Here is a 19,607-nt window from a genome sequence, read left to right as displayed (position 1 = left end):
ATTACGGGAATAGCAAAATTGTTCAGCCTATATTGAGGCAATGTATTGCCGTTTGGACAGGGTAAAATGTAAATAGTAGCCTAGTCTGTTGAAAGGGTTAAGATGGGAATCTGTGTAGTGTAGCGGTTATGTAGTTGGAGTGAAAGTATGACTAGTTAGGGCTCAAATCCTGCCTATATATATATATATATATATATATATATATATATATATATATATATATATATATATATATATATGCACGTTAAAGTTATGTGTCCAAAAGTATGTATGTTCAATGAATGTTCCATTCATATCAACTACAGTTTTTGACACATTAAAAATGTGTTTGTTACACATAAATAAAATACAAAAAAAAAAAAAATTAAGTTTGCAATATAAACCCTGTGTGGGAATTGAACCCAAGACATGCTTCCAATGCAGCTTGCAATGAAGACGCCCTCGCTTTCACTGAACCCAAGACATGCTTCCAATGCAGCTTGCAATGCAGACACCCTCGCTTTCACTGAACCCAAGACATGCTTCCAATGCACCTTGCAATGCAGACACCCTCGCTTTCATTGAACCCAAGACATGCTTCCAATGCAGCTTGCAATGCAGGTGCCCTCGCTTTCACGCCACAGAGTTTGTCCTTCCATTTTACAACATTTGAAAGTAGTATAACAGTAAAGTTACAGTTTTTAACAAGTAATGAGACAAACAAGATTTTGTAAATAGTGATTATGTATTATCCTGATTGTATTGAAAGCTTTCATCTGATTTTGCAAACTATCATAATGAGCTTGATCCGTTCATTTAGTATATTGTAACATTTTCATGTTTAGGAAGTAGTACTCAGGGAGATGGTGCTGAATTCTGAAAATGTTTTTTTTTTTATTTGAAACTACAGAGAATTCCTGTCAGGGGCCGGAATTCACAGCACCAAAATAATAACCCTACATTTTAATCTTGGCACTTTCACTGCATATTCTCTCCGGTCACAGCTCACACGCTCGCTGAGTCGCACCCGCAGTTTCTCATTCAAGTTCAGCAAAACACATTCTCCCCACTCATTCACTCACTCACTCCCCCTTCCCATGCTAAGTGACAACGTGACCTGTTCCCCTTAAAATACATGTAACTTAAAAGACAGACGAGACAAACTGAACAGACAACAAGTCCTGCAACAAAGCAATTGTCTGGGTCATTACAATATATTTTTAAATTTGAAAGTAAAAATATATGAAAGCATGAAGACCATTATGTACAAAAATCTTCACAAATATACAATTGAACAAGATCTATTGAGTATTTATTTCCGTTTCATACAGTATTATATGGCAGTGTTTATATCTGATAGTGAAAAAATAAATACATAAATATCCAGATAGATAAAAAAATAAATAAATGTCTATGTATTGATTTATGTATTCATTTATTTCAAAATTTATTAATGTATTTATTTATTTTTACTATATATTATCAAATATATAGGCTATCCTTCAGCATAGCTAATTCTCAGAAATTAGCATTCCTTTTTGTCCAGTGGGGACCACAAATGTTGTCACTCTCATCAACCAGTATCGAGAGGAAACCGTACTTCCTTACGCCAATCACTGTGTGACCCTAAGCAAGTCACCTCCTTGTGCTCCGTCTTTTGGGTGAGACGTTGTTGCAAGTGATTCTGCAGCTGATGCATAGTTCACACAGTCTCTGTAAGTCGCCTTGGATAAAGGCGTCCGCTAAATAAACAAATAATAATAATAAAATAAAAAAATACTTTTTTCAAAGATAAAGATCAGAATCATGAGATGACTCAAAAAAATCTCCAAAAAAATCTCAAAAATATAAGTCCCACGAATTCTCAGTTGGTTGACTTCATCTTTCAAAATACTCCTTGTTTTCTCAACTAATCATGTAGCTGAAGGTTATAGTTTCAAATCCCACGCATGCTAGACCTTTTTTATATTTATATTATAAAATGTTCCATTTTAAAACAGAAATAAATATTTTTAATATAAATTACATAGACATCACAATAAGTGCCTTTCCTAGTATATTTCCATGTTGACAAAACAAGTTCATTGTTATTAAACTCAGATATCCTGTAATATACATATGCGTGGATGAAACTACCTGGGGTATTCAAAATGTTTTATTTTATTTTAGCACGATTAGTCCATTTTAAAATATCAATAAATCGTTTAATATAAATGATACAGACGTCAAAATAAATGTGTTCCCTAGCATATTTCCATGTTGACAAATCAAGTTAATTGTCATTGTCATCAAACTCAGTGTGTGGACAAAAGTGCCTGGGGTAGGCAAAAATCTGCAAAAAAAGAAGGACATTTTTACCTTACTTCGGCGACTTATTTCTCTACTGTATGACAGGTATTGACTTCTTTTTCTATATTTCACCTACGAGTGTTGGGAACTACAAATTAAAAGTGAAATGGTGCTTTTGGCTGATACCCTGAAAACACGCAAACTATCCTTGCTGTACAGAGAGTCTGGCAGTTCTCGCTGATAACTTATCATTCCTCTCAATTGCATTTATTCTTATTGTGAATAAAAACCATTTACAATTTTCCTTTCTCGATCCAAATTTCACGCAAAATAATTTTCAAATTATTTATTTATACACCTTTAATTAGGACACCTCAATTCTTGTATCGGCTTTTAAAACATCCCTAAAGGCATAATGTTATAAATGATGTATACGTAGAAAGGGAGGTGTAATACAACAGGGTGGGAACCATTATTGCTGCAACTGTGATCATCAGAATTGTTCCCTTGTCCTATTATTTCTGTTCTGCTGTATATAATAGACTGCAGTATTGTTCCCACTGTAGTGTTCACTTAAATTACATTTTGCTTAGTATACTATGAACTGGGCATCAGTTATTTATACAAGCAGAATGAAGGAACAGGTGAAACAGAGCCCCATTACAAACTGTTCAACTCACCAACCACATGATCTTAAATGTACCACTGCCTAGACTGACCAGACCTGGTGGTCTGGTCAGTCTAGTTTTGCCTGGGCCAATCTAGTTTTCGTCAAGGGCTTCTGGGCGAATCCCAAAGTTACCACTTTTTTCGGCACTCTCTGCGGCCAATTGGGCAAATCTAGATTGGCCCAGAACTTGAAAAAGATGACTGGGTGAAACCCGTTTTTTCAACAGGTTTTCACTGAATTTCGGGACTAGCCCAGGCGAGTCTAGTTTTGTCCAACTCTTCAAAATCGATGCTGGGTGAATCTGGTTTGCCCATGCCATTCATTTGGGCCAGTGTAGTTTCGTCCAAAGCTTCAACATTGATGCAGGGCCAATCTAGTTTTGCCTATACTAATTATTTGGGCGAGTCAAGTTTTGTTTTTCTACACTCTCCCCTACCAGCTTCCAATTGCATGCCGGAGTACTTGCCTCGCCTCCACTTCTGACAACAATGTAGCGACGGTGTGCTGGGTTTCCAGCACCAACAAATACACGACCCCAACTAGAAATACAACCTGGTTCACTATTTTCTTATAGGGTTCAGTCCCAAACCGTGCAACCCCTGCATGCCTTTATCTGCCAGGTTAAAGGCCCTCCAATTGTAAGAACTTGAATAAACAAGATACCATGAATGTCCTCTGCCAAGGACACAGGCAACGCTATAATCACTTTCTATACATAAATCGGTTTCATGTTTTCCTTTAACTCTTAAATGAAGCGACATTTTCAGCAAAATTCAACAATGGAACATAAATAATTCAGTTACACCCGTTATGGTTCTTTATCCAAACAAAATACATACTATTATTAGGATAATACAAGGATAACACTATTATTATCCTTGTTGAATATTTCAACAGAAAACAACCACCCTTACAGAGTTCACTGCAGTCCTCTCCGACGTATCCCTCCGCGCATTTCTCACAGTGCTCGCCAGCAGTGTTATTGAAACAGTTCAGGCACTGGCCTGTGTCAGGGTCGCAGACGCGTGGTGATGTCCTGGGGTCCACATTCCCATTGCACTCACACAGTATGCAGATGCTGTCGGAGCTGTAATACCCATCCTTGCACTTGTCACAGTGAGGTCCTTTGTACTGAAGCTGGCACTGGTCGCATACAGGCTGTCCATTGGTGTCTGTAACAAAAGTAACCGGCACAAGTCATTAGACTACACAGTTTATTACTCAAACCCGAACTAACATTGTTATATCCTCATTAACCTTTATACAAAATGTATTCAGAACTTAATAGCAATGACAACTTTTAGTATATTACACAAGTGTTTTTGCCACTAATATACAGCAAAATATGTATTTTTTCATACAGAAAATGAAATATGGGGTATGTATCTCTGCAACAGAAAAAACAGTTAGTATCTAAATAAAATGTTGTGAAACTTTGAAAAGAAAATGTACAAAGTGAGAGGAGCCAATTCTGCCCACCTACGCTGGTCCAGTTCTTAATAGGTTATTGATCTCAAAACTTTATCAATGTGGATCTTAAGTGATTCATCCCCTCACCACTCTCTATGTGAAGAAGTGTCTCCTTCCCTCTGTCCTAAGTCTACATCTACTTAATTTAACTGTGTCCTCTGGATAAGAACATAAGAAAAAAAATACCCTCTTACATACAGGCTAGATATAGATATAGATATATCTATCTATCTATCTATCTATCTTGGGGGTTTTAATCGATTAAAGATTAAATCATGCCTGTGGGTGTTGATCGATTAAAAAACATCACTGATCGATTAATCTAGTCTACCCACGTGCTGTAGCAAAAAGCAGAAAGAAATCTAGAAAGATGGCGGAGAGTACTTCAAAAAACAGTGGCAAACTGGTTACAGGGAGAGATACCCAACATATTGCCACAGCTCAGAACAGTGTTTTTCAGAGGTTATTATGGGGGCACCAAGACCTGACTGGAAAATCATTGTTTCTGACTTCCTGGCGATTGTAAAAGCTCCACGGTAATTGGCAGACTCAGTGAGTCTCCGGGATGATTGACTATGAACTATCCAGGCAGAGATCACATTTAATGTGACCAACCCCCAGAACTTGTGTCATTTCAGACCTACTGTACCTCGCCCAGCCCTCCTTCATTTGAATGTATAGCGATGGCGGGTTTTAATATCAGATACATTTTGTTCAGAAATAAAATAAAATAAAAATCTAGATTTAGATATAAATAGCTTCAGTTTATAAATAGGGGAGGGGGGGCTTAGCTTTTAGGATTTGCTGCATACAGAATGTAGAAAACGAGCAAACGAGGGTGCAGCAGTTTATTAAACACATCTTTAATACACTCTATAATCAAGTTATAATAAAAAAAAGCTGGACAAACATTACAATGACCATTCGTAATTGCATTAACATTATTTAAATGCTAGTCACAGGTATACTGTAATAACAACACCGTAATAGTAAAATCTGTTTCATTTACAGGGTTTTGCTGTGAAACAATGAAATGGGCTTTTATTTCTTAGCAGATGCTTTTAAATCCTCCATGTCCTTAATTTATCATTTAAAAGTGGAATGAAGAACGAGAATTATTCTTTGTATTGGTGTTAACACAATTACGAATAGTGATTGTAATAAGGTGTATCCATCTTAAATATATATTATAATTTTATTTTAGTGTTTATTAGGGGGGGGCACCAAAAAAAATCTCTGAAGGGGCGCAGAAAAAAAAGGTTTGGAAACCACTGGCTCAGAAGGATGGAAAAAAAGACTACAATTTGAAAGATTTGCTCTTCGAGGCTTTCCTTTTACAGCAGTACTATGAGTTTATCTTATGATCTGAGTCGCAAGGAAGTTGTTTTTTCTTTTAAACAATGTGTTCTATTAGTTTAAATCTGTACCATGGCAGTACATTTACAGCTATAGCCTAAGTCAAGTTTTAATTATGGCATATTCAGCTAACTAAATGAAACTAAAATAAAATAGCACTGAATTCAATAAATTACCTGTTAGTTTAAAGTTTATACGAAACAGGCCCAGCATATTCAACACAGTATTGGTTTTAGTACCGCTGCTAATTTACAGTACACTCAAAACGAAACCTAAGCTGTGAACTCTGTCACATGATGAGAGGCTTAACTTCAGGTGATCGTAGTTCTGGCTAGGAGTACCGCATACACACACTGTGTCTTTGGAAAGCCCCGAATCTGTACTTTTAAACAAGCCAGGTAGGTGGCTTTTACGGTGCCTGAGTAATATGTGCGTAACCCTCGGCTGCGTTTTAAGAGTTAAAGGGAAAGTCACCGCTTGCAAAACAACACCTAGATAGACTTAATATCGTCTTTTTTTCAAAACTGTTTACTTACTGCAGTGTACTGAGTTTCTACAATCCTTAACGATTGTGGCCGAGGTTCACGTACAAGAGAATAAAGTCTCGCGGCACTTTAAATATCCAGCACTACTTTTATTTATTTATTAATTTATTTAATTTAATTAATTTATTTATTTATTTTAACCAGAACTACTCAGAATGCGGCTCACAGTGCTTTCGTCACTGACACCCACTTCCTTATAGACTGTTGTAGTGTTTCAGGCATTCTAAACTGGCTGAAAAATACAGTTGCTTGGTGTCTGAAAATATCTCTGCGGGATTTTCCCACGCTGAAAGTTGCAGATATTTGGGAGCAACTTGGAAAATGTGCAATTCCTGCAATCCCACTCTGAAATTCAAGCCCTGATATACACACACACACACATATACATATATATATATATATATATATATATATATATATATATATATATATATATATATACACACACATATATATATATATATACACACACACACACACACACACACACACACACACACAGAGACCAAAATGGCCTTAGTTCGTGTTCATGCCCCTATAAAAACATGACCCAGAAACTGAACCTTGATTTTTCAGCACTTTATTTGAGCACTTTTATTTTAAAACAACAAAATAAAACAAAACCAAATAAACACCTAGCTCATGCGAGCACTTACTACAACTTTATGCAGGCTCCCAGACTAACATGCGGTACAGCTAAGCTGTTTACCTGGCATACAACCCCAAAAAACACTGTTTTACAAACCAAAGGTTCACACAGTACCTTTTCACACAGAATACGATGCACAATCGGGCTCTTCACACAGTAGCAGCCCTGAATGAACTAACTCTGGGGTGTATATGCCCCAGAGAAACAGGTATAGGCAGCTGGCTCTAATTTAACAATAATGAGGCAAACTGCCAAAACAATAAAACAATTAACAATTACTAATTAAACACTTTAGGCTGGCAGGGAGGCTTTTAACCCTGTCCCTGCCACAAAACACACATACGTACACTTGCAGGGCCCCTGCCCTGTCACTATATATATATATATATATATATATATATATATATATATATATATATATATATAGAGAGAGAGAGAGAGAGAGAGAGAGAGAGAGAGAGAGAGAGAGAGAGAGAGAGAGAGAGAGAGAGAGAGAGAGAGAGAGATTCTGGTATAGTAAGCAAACTCGTTAAATTTGCAGACGACACAAAAATAGGAGTGGCAAACATTGTTGCAGCAGCAAAGGTCATTCAAAATGATCTAGACAGCATTCAGAACTGGGCAGACACATGGCAAATGACATTTAATAGAGAAAAGTGTAAAGTATTGCATGCAGGCAATAAAAATGTGCATTATAAATATCATATGGGAGATACTGAAATTGAAGGCGGGAACTATGAAATAGAACTAGGAGTTTATGTTGACTCAGAAATGTCTTCATCTAGACAATGTGGGGAAGCTATAAAAAAGGCCAACAAGATGCTTGGATATATTGTGAGAAGTGTTGAATTTAAATCAAGGGAAGTAATGTTAAAACTTTACAATGCATTAGTAAGACCTCACCTAGAATATTGTGTTCAGTTCTGGTCACCTCGTTACAAAAAGGATATTGCTGCTCTAGAAAGAGTGCAAGGAAGAGCAACCAGAATTATCCCGGGTTTAAAAGACATGCCGTATGCAGACAGGCTAAAAGAATTGAATCTATTCAGTCTTGAACAAAAAAGACTACGCGGTGATCTGATTCAAACATTCAAAACCCTAAAAGGTATAGACAATGGCGACCCAGGGGACTTTTTTGCCCTGAAAAAAGAAAGAAGGACCAGGGGTCACAAATGGAAATTAGATAAAGGGGCATTCAGAACAGAAAATACGAGGCACTTTTTTACACAGAGAATTGTAGGAGTCTGGAACCAACTCCCCAGTAATGTTGTTGATGCTGACACCCTGGGATCCTTCAAGAAGCTGCTTGATGAGATTCTGGGATCAATAAGCTACTAACAACCAAACGAGCAAGATGGTCTGAATGGCCTCCTCTCGTTTGTAAACTTTCTTATGTGCTAGGTAGTCCAGTGATTAAAGAAAAGGACTGGATACCAGGAGGTTGCCGGTTCAATCCCAGCTCTGCCACTTATTCACTGTGTGTGACCCTGAGCAAGTCACTTAACCTCCATGTGCACCGTCCTTCGGATGAGACATAAAGAGACTGGTACGGCTCTACCTCGGTCCTATTGCAAGTGACTCGGCGGCAGCAGTGATGCATTGTTCACCCCCTAGTCTCTGTAAGTCGTTTTGGATAAAAGCGTCTGCTAAATGACTCATTCATAATATTAATTAATAAAATTAATCTATGCAACACAAACTGACAGTCCTTTCATTTTCATTGATGTTTCCAGAGCTGCCCAACCATGTAAATGCAATGTGGAGACCTGTTCTATCATGTGACTAAAGCCCTACTTAGCAGAGAAGTCCCAAGCACCAGACCACTTTCTTGGGTGCTGGAAATTACCTACTGCAGGAGTGTCAAACACAAGAGCCGAAGGCAATATACAATTTTATCTGGCACTTCAAAGACATGGGATGATTGGTTTTCAAAGCTGGGTCAAGCAGACGTCCTGTTTTTATTCTGACTTGCTTATACTGTCCACAAGTAGACGATGCACACAGTAACAAAACCCTGCTAAAAGGCTTTGCTAAATCAAGCCACTCGCCCCTTATATTTCACTTTCAGCAGGTCATTCTTCATTCCTTCTGCTGGTTCACTGAGTCATTGACAGTCTATTGTACAATAATCACAGCCCATGAACACTGACACAGAAACAGATGCTCCTTGTATAAAACTTTAATGCCATTCACTATTTTTAGAAACGAATGTGATGAAGGTAGCTACATGTGGTACAGATAAGGTGTTCATTTTTCACGCTGTGTTAATTTGAATACATAAGCCAATAGGTACCACCTGTGCCACTGGAGAGCTGTATCGTCTTCACCCAAGACGAGCGCTGGCACTGTGACCTGGCACTGTGTTGGCAGAGCCTGGGAAGTTATGTATATGTCAGCACCGAATAGATTGTGATGAATCAAACTGCTGATGAGAACCGTTCCGCTTTGAAGAATGCTCTCTGGTGATTGATGGGGTCTGGGAAATTCAACGGAGAGAGTGCAAATACCAAATGGCAGATAATCTGGGACAATTTGATGCTGCAGAGACTGTATGGATTCTCTCAGTTTTCTTCTGAAGCTCTCACACATCAATCATGGTTATTTTCTATCTGGTCTTTGGGTTTACTGCACATCCACATTGTTAATGAGAAAATGAACCAACAGCAACTAGCGGACAAAGGTACAAAAACCTCCTGAAGTAACGGCAGCGGTTTGATTAAAAACAGGGCTGTTCTCTTATACTAGTTTGGAGTTCCTCCATGTCAAGAAGTGTATGTCTTAATACACAGAATGTAAAATCTAAATTATTCAACAGTGTAAAACACTTTAATGAAATGAAATGCAATTTAATATGAAAATGTTGATGAGGACCCATAATGCCTGCAGCACAGACCACACAACACCTGTGGATGCCCAACCCATCTCAAAAGCTATATCTTCAGCATGGCAGCTAAAGTGCAGAGAAAAGGTTTGTGAAGTTTGTGATCCCCAATGATAATTAAGGAAATTCCATAGTTTTACTATGCTAGCCTTTTCTTAAATATCCAATAGGGTTTATATTAACCAATTCCATGTCTTTAGAAACAAAATTATGTATAAATTAGACAAACAATGAGTAATTAAGATTCAGGGTATGTGAAAAATTAAGTGAACCCCTGGTTTTATCAGCTCAATTAAGGGATAATTAGAATCAGGTGTTTAAATAATTAGGTAGATCTTCAGGGGTGAGTTTGGGAGGCCCCACCCTATATAAAGATCAGAAACTTTAAAATTAGCTTTTGATAATATTAACTTCAAAACAATGTGCTTATTCTGGCTGGATTCGATACCGCACAAGACACACAGCATTTTACATGGTCCCTGCTCAAGTGTTCAACGATAACATTTGAGTTAAAAAGAAAAAAAAAAGCCTACATTTGTAACTTAAAAAAAAACTGCTTTCTCTCTACACTTCTGCATTTGTTGGAAGTAATGTCTTTTGTTGAGAATTGCTTTTTGATTGTTTTAAATTTGAACCTTAGTTTTGTTTTTCAGAAGCATAACCTGTTTTTGGACTCTTAATTTGGACTTTTTCAGCATACTTACTGGAGTCTGAATTTTGAAATAATTTTACATAGCATTTTTAGTTGGTGCATTTGCACTGTGGTTAACTAATTGTCTTTTATTGTGTTCGTTTTTAACAGCACTTTTCCATTTACAGTGCTGAATCTAGTAATTAGAAAAGACCATATCTTTTCCTGTTTTCATAGGCATATTATGATCTCAGATGGGGGTACGCGGTAGACTAGATATTTGGAAAGGGTACGGGGCCTAAAAAGTTTGAAAACCACTGCTCTATAGCATATGTTGCCCTAAATACACTGGTGTAGTCTAATCATGTTATTATAAACTCTGGAACTGTAATGTGTTTCAATGACCACTAGATGGTGAAATAGCTTCATATTTGTCAAACCAACCAGATAAAAATGTATAACTCCGCTGATTTCTCAGGGGACCAGGAGATGATGTTTAAACATGAATGAAGCTGAAAGCACCAAGATTCTCCAAGTCAGTAACTCTGCTTTCATTATCGCTTGAAAACTAATTAGTTTTAATTACTATATGCAACACAATATACTCATGCAACTAATTGAAACTGAATGAACTTGTAAACGCAAAAGTGCACGTACTGAAGGCTGTGCTATACCAAGGGAAGCATGAGTTAGAAACAGCTGTAAGGATACAAACACACAAAGTCTACACAGACCACAAGCCACTACACAGGACAGTACATACAGTAGATGATTTAGTATGTATTATTACTATCTATATGTATATGTATATCATATGGTTACAAAAACTATGAAAGCAACCCAAGACCATTAAAGGTTTACTGTTGTACAAAATATATCTTCAGAATCCTTACAAAAATATTTATAAAACAAAAAATAGAAATATTCTCAAATACTGTACCTAAAAACTACAAGTCTAATCGACCTTCCAGTGACTCTCATCATAGCGGTTATTATTGCGTATCTCTGTTGCGGAACAAACATCCTTTCCTTTGTTTGGCATATCTAGAAGCAGTTGTCTCAACAGCCCTTCACCCTTGCAGTCCTCTGCACACAGCACTGCATGGAGATACAATCTCTTTTAATAAGCCCTGGCAGGTAAAGACCAGCATTGCTGGGTGCTGAGGGGCACAATGTACATCATCAGGGTTCAACTATCCCAGGGCAGAAATCATTTTCATTTAGTTTGACACGATTATGAAACGTGATCTTGTTATTTTATCAAACATTCCACACTGTATACTTCAAATTTTGCACCACAGTACGCTGAGCCGAGTATGAACAAATCTCCTCTCCTATATCCTTTGCTTTATTGTTTTTATCAATCTGTGTCTAATTTGTGTTTGTTGTTGTGTTTAAATTGTGCATTTCAATATTACAGTAATTGAGGTAGGATTCTTAAAAGTAGAAATGAAGCAGCAGCTGTATGTACTCCTATAAATCAGTTTAGAAAACACCCCTTCCCCTGCCTGTTGATAGAATTTCCCTAACAAACCAATGCTGAAAACCCCTTTTGAAAACGACTGTATTTGAGTTGGTCTGCAAACATGCTCTGTTCTGTAGACATACAGTTAACTATCATACATTCTATATCCAGTAAACATTAGAGCAGCATTCTATCAGCTTAATGTGGATTTGTACAAAACATAGGAAACAATCAAGTGCCTTGCTATTATTAAATGTGTTTAATACACCACAGGCATGCAGATCCATTTTTTAAAATCAGTCTTTTACATATAATAAATATTGCAGAGCGTACATGTCCACTGCTTGTTATTTCTCCAAAATGCTGAATTTGTTTATAATTACAGTATACAGTAAATCAAGCTTATAACCTGCCTAGTCATTGAAGTTCTTCAGGTGTCACAGCAGGATACTCCACACTTCATTAACTTTCTTGTTGAAACTTATTTGGAAATTAGCAGATTGTGAGCTACAGCAACAGCAACTAAGAATTGCTTGTTGTTCATGTATGTAAAAATGTAAAAGGAGAACACAATAAGCTGATCAATATTGAAAACTGAGGAGTGAGTTTATACAACATGATTCGAAAAATAAATAAATAGGGAAGGGATTTTTCTTTTTCAAAGTGAGCTAAGGTCAAGTAATTTGCACATTGCCGATTTAACCCAAACCTTAATGCACAACTCCTGTGCAGATGGACCAAGTACTTCAGCGAAAGCAGCACACCATGGCTACTACATTATCAAATGTAACTTACATGAGCCAAAGCATGATTCACACCAAACTAGGCTGGAAGGATTATGCTGCTTCATTCACTGCAGGTCACACCAAGGAGTGTCTCTCCGTCAATTACAGAACTCAGAACAAGGCTTGGGTAGCTCTCAGCTAGGTGATCTCATTCTCAAGTGGCAATGCAGTGCCAGTCAAAACAGAATTCCCCTTCTCAAAAAGAAAATACATGACAAGTTCTCTCTCGGGTAGCTGAAAGAAAGGCTACCATTCCTGAACTTCACTCCTTTAAAAGAAACAAAAGCATTGTAAAGCTTCTCCATTCAGACCAGCCCCTCCACTCCCTAAAGCAAAGTTCCCACAGCTACCCCCAGTGTCAGTCAATTATCAACCAGCTCTTACTCATCAAGTTCCATCCAGCCTCAACTGAGTGCTCAATAAAACCTGCCTTAAAGGCACACTACATAGCGACCTTGTGGTTGTCCTATACCCATTTATAGCATAATGCTACAATGAGGAAACAATTCATTGATCTCACAGATAAACCAGGATGTTGTACCCAGACAGCATTTTTAGTGGGATGTTGCATGTACAACATCACACTGTACTATAATGTAAAAGGCCCAATATGGCTAGTATGTCATACAATGCCAGTATATTAATGCACAACACTGTATATAATCTGCACAATGTACAGCTAGGTCAACAGTTTTGCCTCGCCCTATAGAATTAACAAATACTGCTTCATAAAGTCGATTGAAACCTGCCCAATGATGTTACGTTAACATATTGAATTACATACTGCTTTGTAGTTTTCCATATACTTCACGAAAAACTGACAAAAAAACTGTAATATGTGACATTTCAACATCTAACATGAAATACTGTACTATTATAATGGCTTCTGGTAGACTTGCAATATCATTTTGTAGTTTCTTTGTAAATAAAAATATCTAAATTATGATCCTAACATTGTAGGTGATGCAGTTCACACTTGCAACAATGGTTAACTGCTGCTGACAGTGCAGCCCTGTGATGTGTTACCGTTGCTTTGTAGGTATCACATTCTCTTATGCTGAGAATTAAATGCAGTATTTCAGTTCATCCCCAGCATTAAAATCTCAGTACACTTCGTTAATTAAAAAGTTCAAATGTCATTTAAGGTGAGGCTGGCACAGTTGAAAGGTCATATTTCATGTGAATTGAATGGAATGAGGGTTAAAAAAAGAAAAAAAAAAGTTCCTCAGCGTGGTAGCTTTCAGGTCATTACTCTCTCCCAAATAAAAGACATTCTAAAGTATCGAAAGCGTTCTGTCAACAGCCTTGTGAAAACTAGCACTCCTGGCACGACGACACACCCTGCTGAACTTTCTCACGCAACCTGCCGGGAAACGGGACCTGCCCGTTCACTCAAAGCAGTGAGCACACACTTTACAGCACAGCTTGTGTCCCACAGATATGCTGTTTGTGAATAATTCATGACCCTCGTCTGTCACTCATGTAACAGGTGGGAACCAGGAAGTGTGAATTGCTGGCATTATAAATACCGGCACCATAAGGGTGCAAGAGCGCCAGGTAGTTGATGTGTAGCTGTGTTTTGGTGTTTCTGTGTTCCCGTGGTTCCCCCTGAGACGAGGTAAGCCGGTTGCACTATTGTTTTGCTCCCTATTAATCTTTACGTGCAGTACTCTTTTGGTATTCTGTTTTTTTATGGTATTGTTTATTGGTATATTGTAGGGCGAGTCGGCGGATATACTTTTGGACGTCAGTATTCCGGACTCTCCCGAGGTAATGTAAACTGTGTTTTCAATGCAATTGCTGTGTTAGAGTTGTTGTGGTGGTGCGGCGTAACCAGGTTTCTTTTGTTATTGTAGGAAGTGGAACGCCGCCAGCCACTGTTTCTGGTAGTTGTCTTTCCCTGTGTTTATATCTTGCACATTGTTTTTGTTGTTATTGTCCCTTTTGTTTTAGTTTGTGTATACGGATGTTTTTATTTGTCTTTACAGTTTTAATAGTATCGTGCAGCGTTTAGCTAGCTTTTAGTGTGTGTGTCTATAGGAGCTGCGAGGGAGAGCGTCGCTATTGTAGCTGCTCTGCTCTACAGAGCATTGAACGCTTAGTCAAGTTGGGTGCTGGGTTGTGTTTTCTTTTTGAATTGTGCACTATTACATTTGGTGTGGTGATTTTGTTTATAGTTATACTTTTAATATATTTACTTTAATAATTCACATGTGGTTTCTCTTTGTTTATTTTATCACAGGTGGTGTTTGACTGCCCTTCTGGGTTTTGGTGGGTGGAGCAGCCAAATATTTATTAATTGGATGGACGTTTCTCTATCTCTCCTCTAGGTGTCGCTAGGGACAATAAATAAGCAATTATTCTTTTGTGCAAGATATATGGTTAGGATTGTGTTTGTTTTATTGCACTGCAGCAATTGTTGATTTTAGTGTTTATAATAAAGATTTTGTTGAAAAGAGCACAACCAATTTCCATTATTTTGTCTTTTCATTTAATTGAGAGGGGCTCCATGTGGGGTACCCAAATATTGCTGTTAGATAATGTTATGTGAGGTTCTATTCCTCGTTAAACTATAGATGGCGTAGTCTGCATAGCAGTTAAGTAGAGAATAGGTCATGGAGGCCACACTCATGCTGAAGATTGTTATTCTTTTGTTATAAGTTTGCATATTCGTTCCCCACCCAGTTATGTCTTTTTGTTGAGCTTCAGTATCATGTCTGTTCTTTAAACCGTTCTGTATTCACCGCTTGCCGCAGGTCCAACAACATTTAAATGGTGTGCCAGTCTACTCAGCACTGAAACAGTATTAACTACCAGTGCAGCTGGAACAGTAGTGAGATTAGGGCTAATCAGGGTCTGTGAAACCTGCCACAAATTATACCCCAGGGAATTATGCACAGAAACAATCTAAATCATGCAAAATTATGTGGTATCTCTGTACAAGTATGTACAAAGTAACAAAAGTATTGTGCAGTTGTATTGGGTTCTTCTTTCATACTGGATATCAAAATACTAGCATAAGCAAAAAAAAAAAAAAAAACCCACAACTATGTAGAAAATAATTGATTATTTTTTGACATAGTATTTCTAAATTCCAAGATTGAAATAAAGGAGCACCAGCTCTTTCAGTTTGTCTTCCGAAAGAGAACGCCTCCGATCGGACAGGACACGATTATACAGCGAGTTGCTGCACTCGGCATCAGCTGTACTGCTTGTTACTGCTTTCATGTATCTGAAAGCTAATGTTTTCAAATTAGGAAGATGGTCAGCTGTCGATGACCAAAATAAGTCGATGTCAATTTCCCCTGGCGGAAGAACGCTCTGGATCGCATCGGGTGCCACCTTCACATTGTACAAAGCAACGCAAAGAACATCTTTTACTCTCTTTTTCCGATACATTTGCAACATGGGAACTTTATTGTGGGACATTTTCTGGCAAAATCGATCAATGTTCCCTTTATCCTCAGTGTGATCCAACATTTCTCTCTATCCTTCTCTGTTAACGGTGATATTATTTAATATTACGTGCATATGCGTGGTGATAAGATTTATGCATAAAATTACGCGGCAGCGTAATTGCGTAATTCCCCGGGGTGTAAAAAAATAATGGTTTAGAACACATGTTCCTACCTGCTTTAAAATATCTTTGCACCAGTCATTGTAGGAATGAAGTTCTTAGTAATATTTGTAGTATTACATGTTAGAAGTTTAATGTGCGAGGGCCCCCCACATATTGAGTCCGAGTTCCTTTCACGTAACAGGAAGCAGCATAAAACCGCATGCATTGCCTACTGTACATCTATCTAGCAGCAAGCTCATTTGCATGTAGCCTGCAGTGCATGAGTAATAATAACCAATCCCCTTTGCAGTTGCTCTTTTTCTCACATTTATCCTACCACAACTTTCTAGTTCAAGTCCTGTGTTAATGGTGTCTCATCTGAGCCTAATCAGGGATGGAAATAAGACTCCCATTGCATAGAACTTTGATCAATTCCTGATTTTACTATGTGTTTAATAAGACACACATTCGCATTGCATGGGTGAAACTGCCATGCAATAGGAGACTTATTTCCATGCCTGCTTCACACATGAGTTTATGTGGGGGCCCTATTAACTGTGACAGCAATGGCGAGAGGTACCTAGTGCTTCCACCAAACTGACAGTCCACCTTTTCTATTACTTTGGGTTCCGTAACTGACATTACAAACATTGTGTCTAAACATTAGTCAACTTGTTGATTATGTATGAGCCGGCAGATGACATGAGCACGACCTTTAGGATTGTACACTGCCACCCTGAGCTGAACGGATTCCTGTCCTGAATGTGTTTTGCAGCTGCACACTAGGAGCAGATTTTACATATCACCAGAGTAACTCACTGGCATTCACAAAAGAGGAAGGCTGAACTGGAGTCAGAGAGCCCTGTGTGGGCTGGAAAGGAAAGCAATCGTGTTTAAACGAGAAGACTTCATTCTTTGGCTGTTTGTGAAGGCACCTTGAAGGCAATGTGACATTGAACCCAGCCCACAGCCTGACCCCTAGATACCTCTGACCCTGCTAAGCACATGCTGGTGGCTTCAAAACAAAAGGATAACACATGCAACTTGAATCTGTCAGTCTGTTAGCCTAATCACTGTACATAAACCATCAGCACGGGCGTTGCAAATTAAGATATTATAATCATGTACTATTTACAGTAGTAGATGTTAAGGTAAGTTTCCCAGATGCATATATGGATCTCTATAAATCTATTGTTTTAGTATAAATACAATTTGTTTTATTTTCTTCACAAGTTAAGTGGGGTCTGACAGGGTATTTGTGGCACCAGTTGCAATTCTAAAATTGCTTCCTTTAAAAAGTAGTTTTGGCTACGAATACCAAAACAGATGAATGCCTGTGCTGTAGGTGTTGGGACAATAGAGTCTCATCTTGTGAAGATACAGTAGCAGGTGGCCAACAGTTATGTTTTTAATGTACAGTACAAGCTTAGACAGTGTTTATAGGTGATTACCAGAACATGAGGACCACAGGAGTGAAAACAATTGAAAAAGATCACAATAAATATTCCAATAATAATCCACATTTAAAAAGATGCAGTCAAATATGAGCAAAAAAGAAACATCAATGGCACTTTTTTTACACAGAGAATTGTGAGGGTCTGGAACCAACTCCCCAGTAATGTTGTTGAAGCTGACATCCTGGGATCCTTCAAAACACTGCTTAATGAGATTCTGGTACCAATAAGCTACTAACAACCAAACAAGCAAGATGGGCTGAATGGCCTCCTCTCGTTTGTAAACTTTCTTATGTTCTTATGTTCTTAACTATAAGTTGTCCAATTTTTCATCAACAGTGGATGCATATACTGTATCCTGTAAGCTTTCCAGTGCCCTTGCTTTGTAATTTAAACACACACAGAGCTAATTATTTATATTGTGTTAAACTGGCAATAAACATTAATCTTAGCCACTTTAACGCCAGGAGTAATGACTGCTTCATTATCCCTCAGTTTAAGACATATTCAACCAGTAATCTTTTGAGCAAGACTGACAAATGAACACGTTGATGTGGTCAATCACTACGCATTGAGATGGGCTAGTATTATTATCAAATGTGCAATAAAGTGTCATAATCAACCAAAAAGGGACATCATTCACATGAGATCCCTCAGGGCACTAGCCTCCTCAAGATGCCTTTCTGTACATACTGGTTCCTCTTTTCAGTGTAATAACTCATCCTGATCTCCAGCAAATATACACTACCTTCCCTGCATGTGAAGGAGGGAGAAACCCAAGAGAAAGTCACACTTCCAGCAAACACAGGATCTGATGACACCCTTTAAAAAGGACTCATAAGCCAGGCCTTACAAATATGGGCCAGCTTGGCTAACTCTGATCCTTGTTAGGTGTCCTTCCATTGTAGTTATTAGCAAACTTTGCACTCAGTACAAAAGCTTAGTAAATATTTTCCAAAGTAGTTATATGTACAGGAACAAAGAAACTGAAGAGAACAGCACTGTAAATAAAAATGGTATAAGGAAGACTAATGAATTGTCCAATTATTGGGAATGCACCAATCAAGTATTATCATATTGGGTCTGGGTCTGATCGCCAGTCAAAGGGAAATGACGGACATGTTTGCCACAGCAGGTGGAAAACGGAAGAAATTAAACACAGCGAGACAACAAGGAGGGATTCACTTGAGGAAGAAACTATTAATATTGCGTATGCCCAGGTATAAATATTTACACATGCTCTAAAGAAAAGGTACCATAGATTTTTAAATGAGATTGAGGCTCATGTGTAGGGGGTTCAATTTGACCCTATAATTGATTTCAGATTCTTGTCATTTCTTTAAATTCCGGTTTTCTTTTAGAAAATATAGAATTCACGGACTGCATTCTTACACCTGGCTCTTTTTGTAAAGCCCACGCAATACATGACTTTTTTTTTTATTTTTCAATGATCTGACATAAGAATAGTCTAAGTTGCTACTGTAAAAAAATAAAATAAAATAAAGTCATTTTTAAATGATGTTGTACCACTATGTGTTTAATGTAGCAGTAGTTACAGTATGTAACTGTGAAATGTTTACTTACTAGGATATCGGAAGCGGGCAGCAGAGCAATGCAGTTAGCGTTAAAGCCTTTACCCACTTTTAAAACAAACGTTTCAGTGAAAACGACGACTGTAACGTTACACACTCTATTACTATAAAACGAGACTCAGTGCAACAACATTTTCGAATTTGTAATAAACCAGTGCCGTGCTTTAAAAATACTCGCATTGCACATTTTGTAGAATTTATTTTAAGAATAAGAATGACATTGATAAAGCGCAGCATGCTATCTCATTGTAAACTGGCCCAATTACTCCCTGTTTTTCTCAT

The 19,607-nt window shown here is 37.8% G+C and overlaps 1 protein-coding gene and 1 long non-coding RNA gene across 2 annotated transcripts in view; one reads left to right on the top strand and one right to left on the bottom strand.

Moving 5' to 3' along the window:
- The window catches only part of LOC131697537 (multiple epidermal growth factor-like domains protein 9), a 154,549-nt gene that overhangs the window by 7,745 nt on the left and 127,197 nt on the right, over positions 1-19,607 (bottom strand). The window contains exon 5 of the mRNA XM_058987114.1: positions 3,853-4,110. Within this exon, the coding sequence (XP_058843097.1) occupies positions 3,853-4,110 (258 nt within the window). The remainder of the gene's footprint in view (positions 1-3,852; positions 4,111-19,607) is intronic.
- LOC131697538 (uncharacterized) lies at positions 14,033-15,184 on the top strand. The gene is made up of 2 exons (XR_009307353.1): positions 14,033-14,338; positions 14,440-15,184. It is a non-coding gene; the product is annotated as an uncharacterized LOC131697538 (long non-coding RNA).

This window comes from Acipenser ruthenus, chromosome 15 (genome assembly GCF_902713425.1).
Source record: "Acipenser ruthenus chromosome 15, fAciRut3.2 maternal haplotype, whole genome shotgun sequence".
Lineage (NCBI taxonomy): Eukaryota > Metazoa > Chordata > Actinopteri > Acipenseriformes > Acipenseridae > Acipenser > Acipenser ruthenus.
The sequence above is the reverse complement of the archived record's forward strand: the minus strand, read 5'-3'. Positions and strand labels throughout refer to the sequence as shown.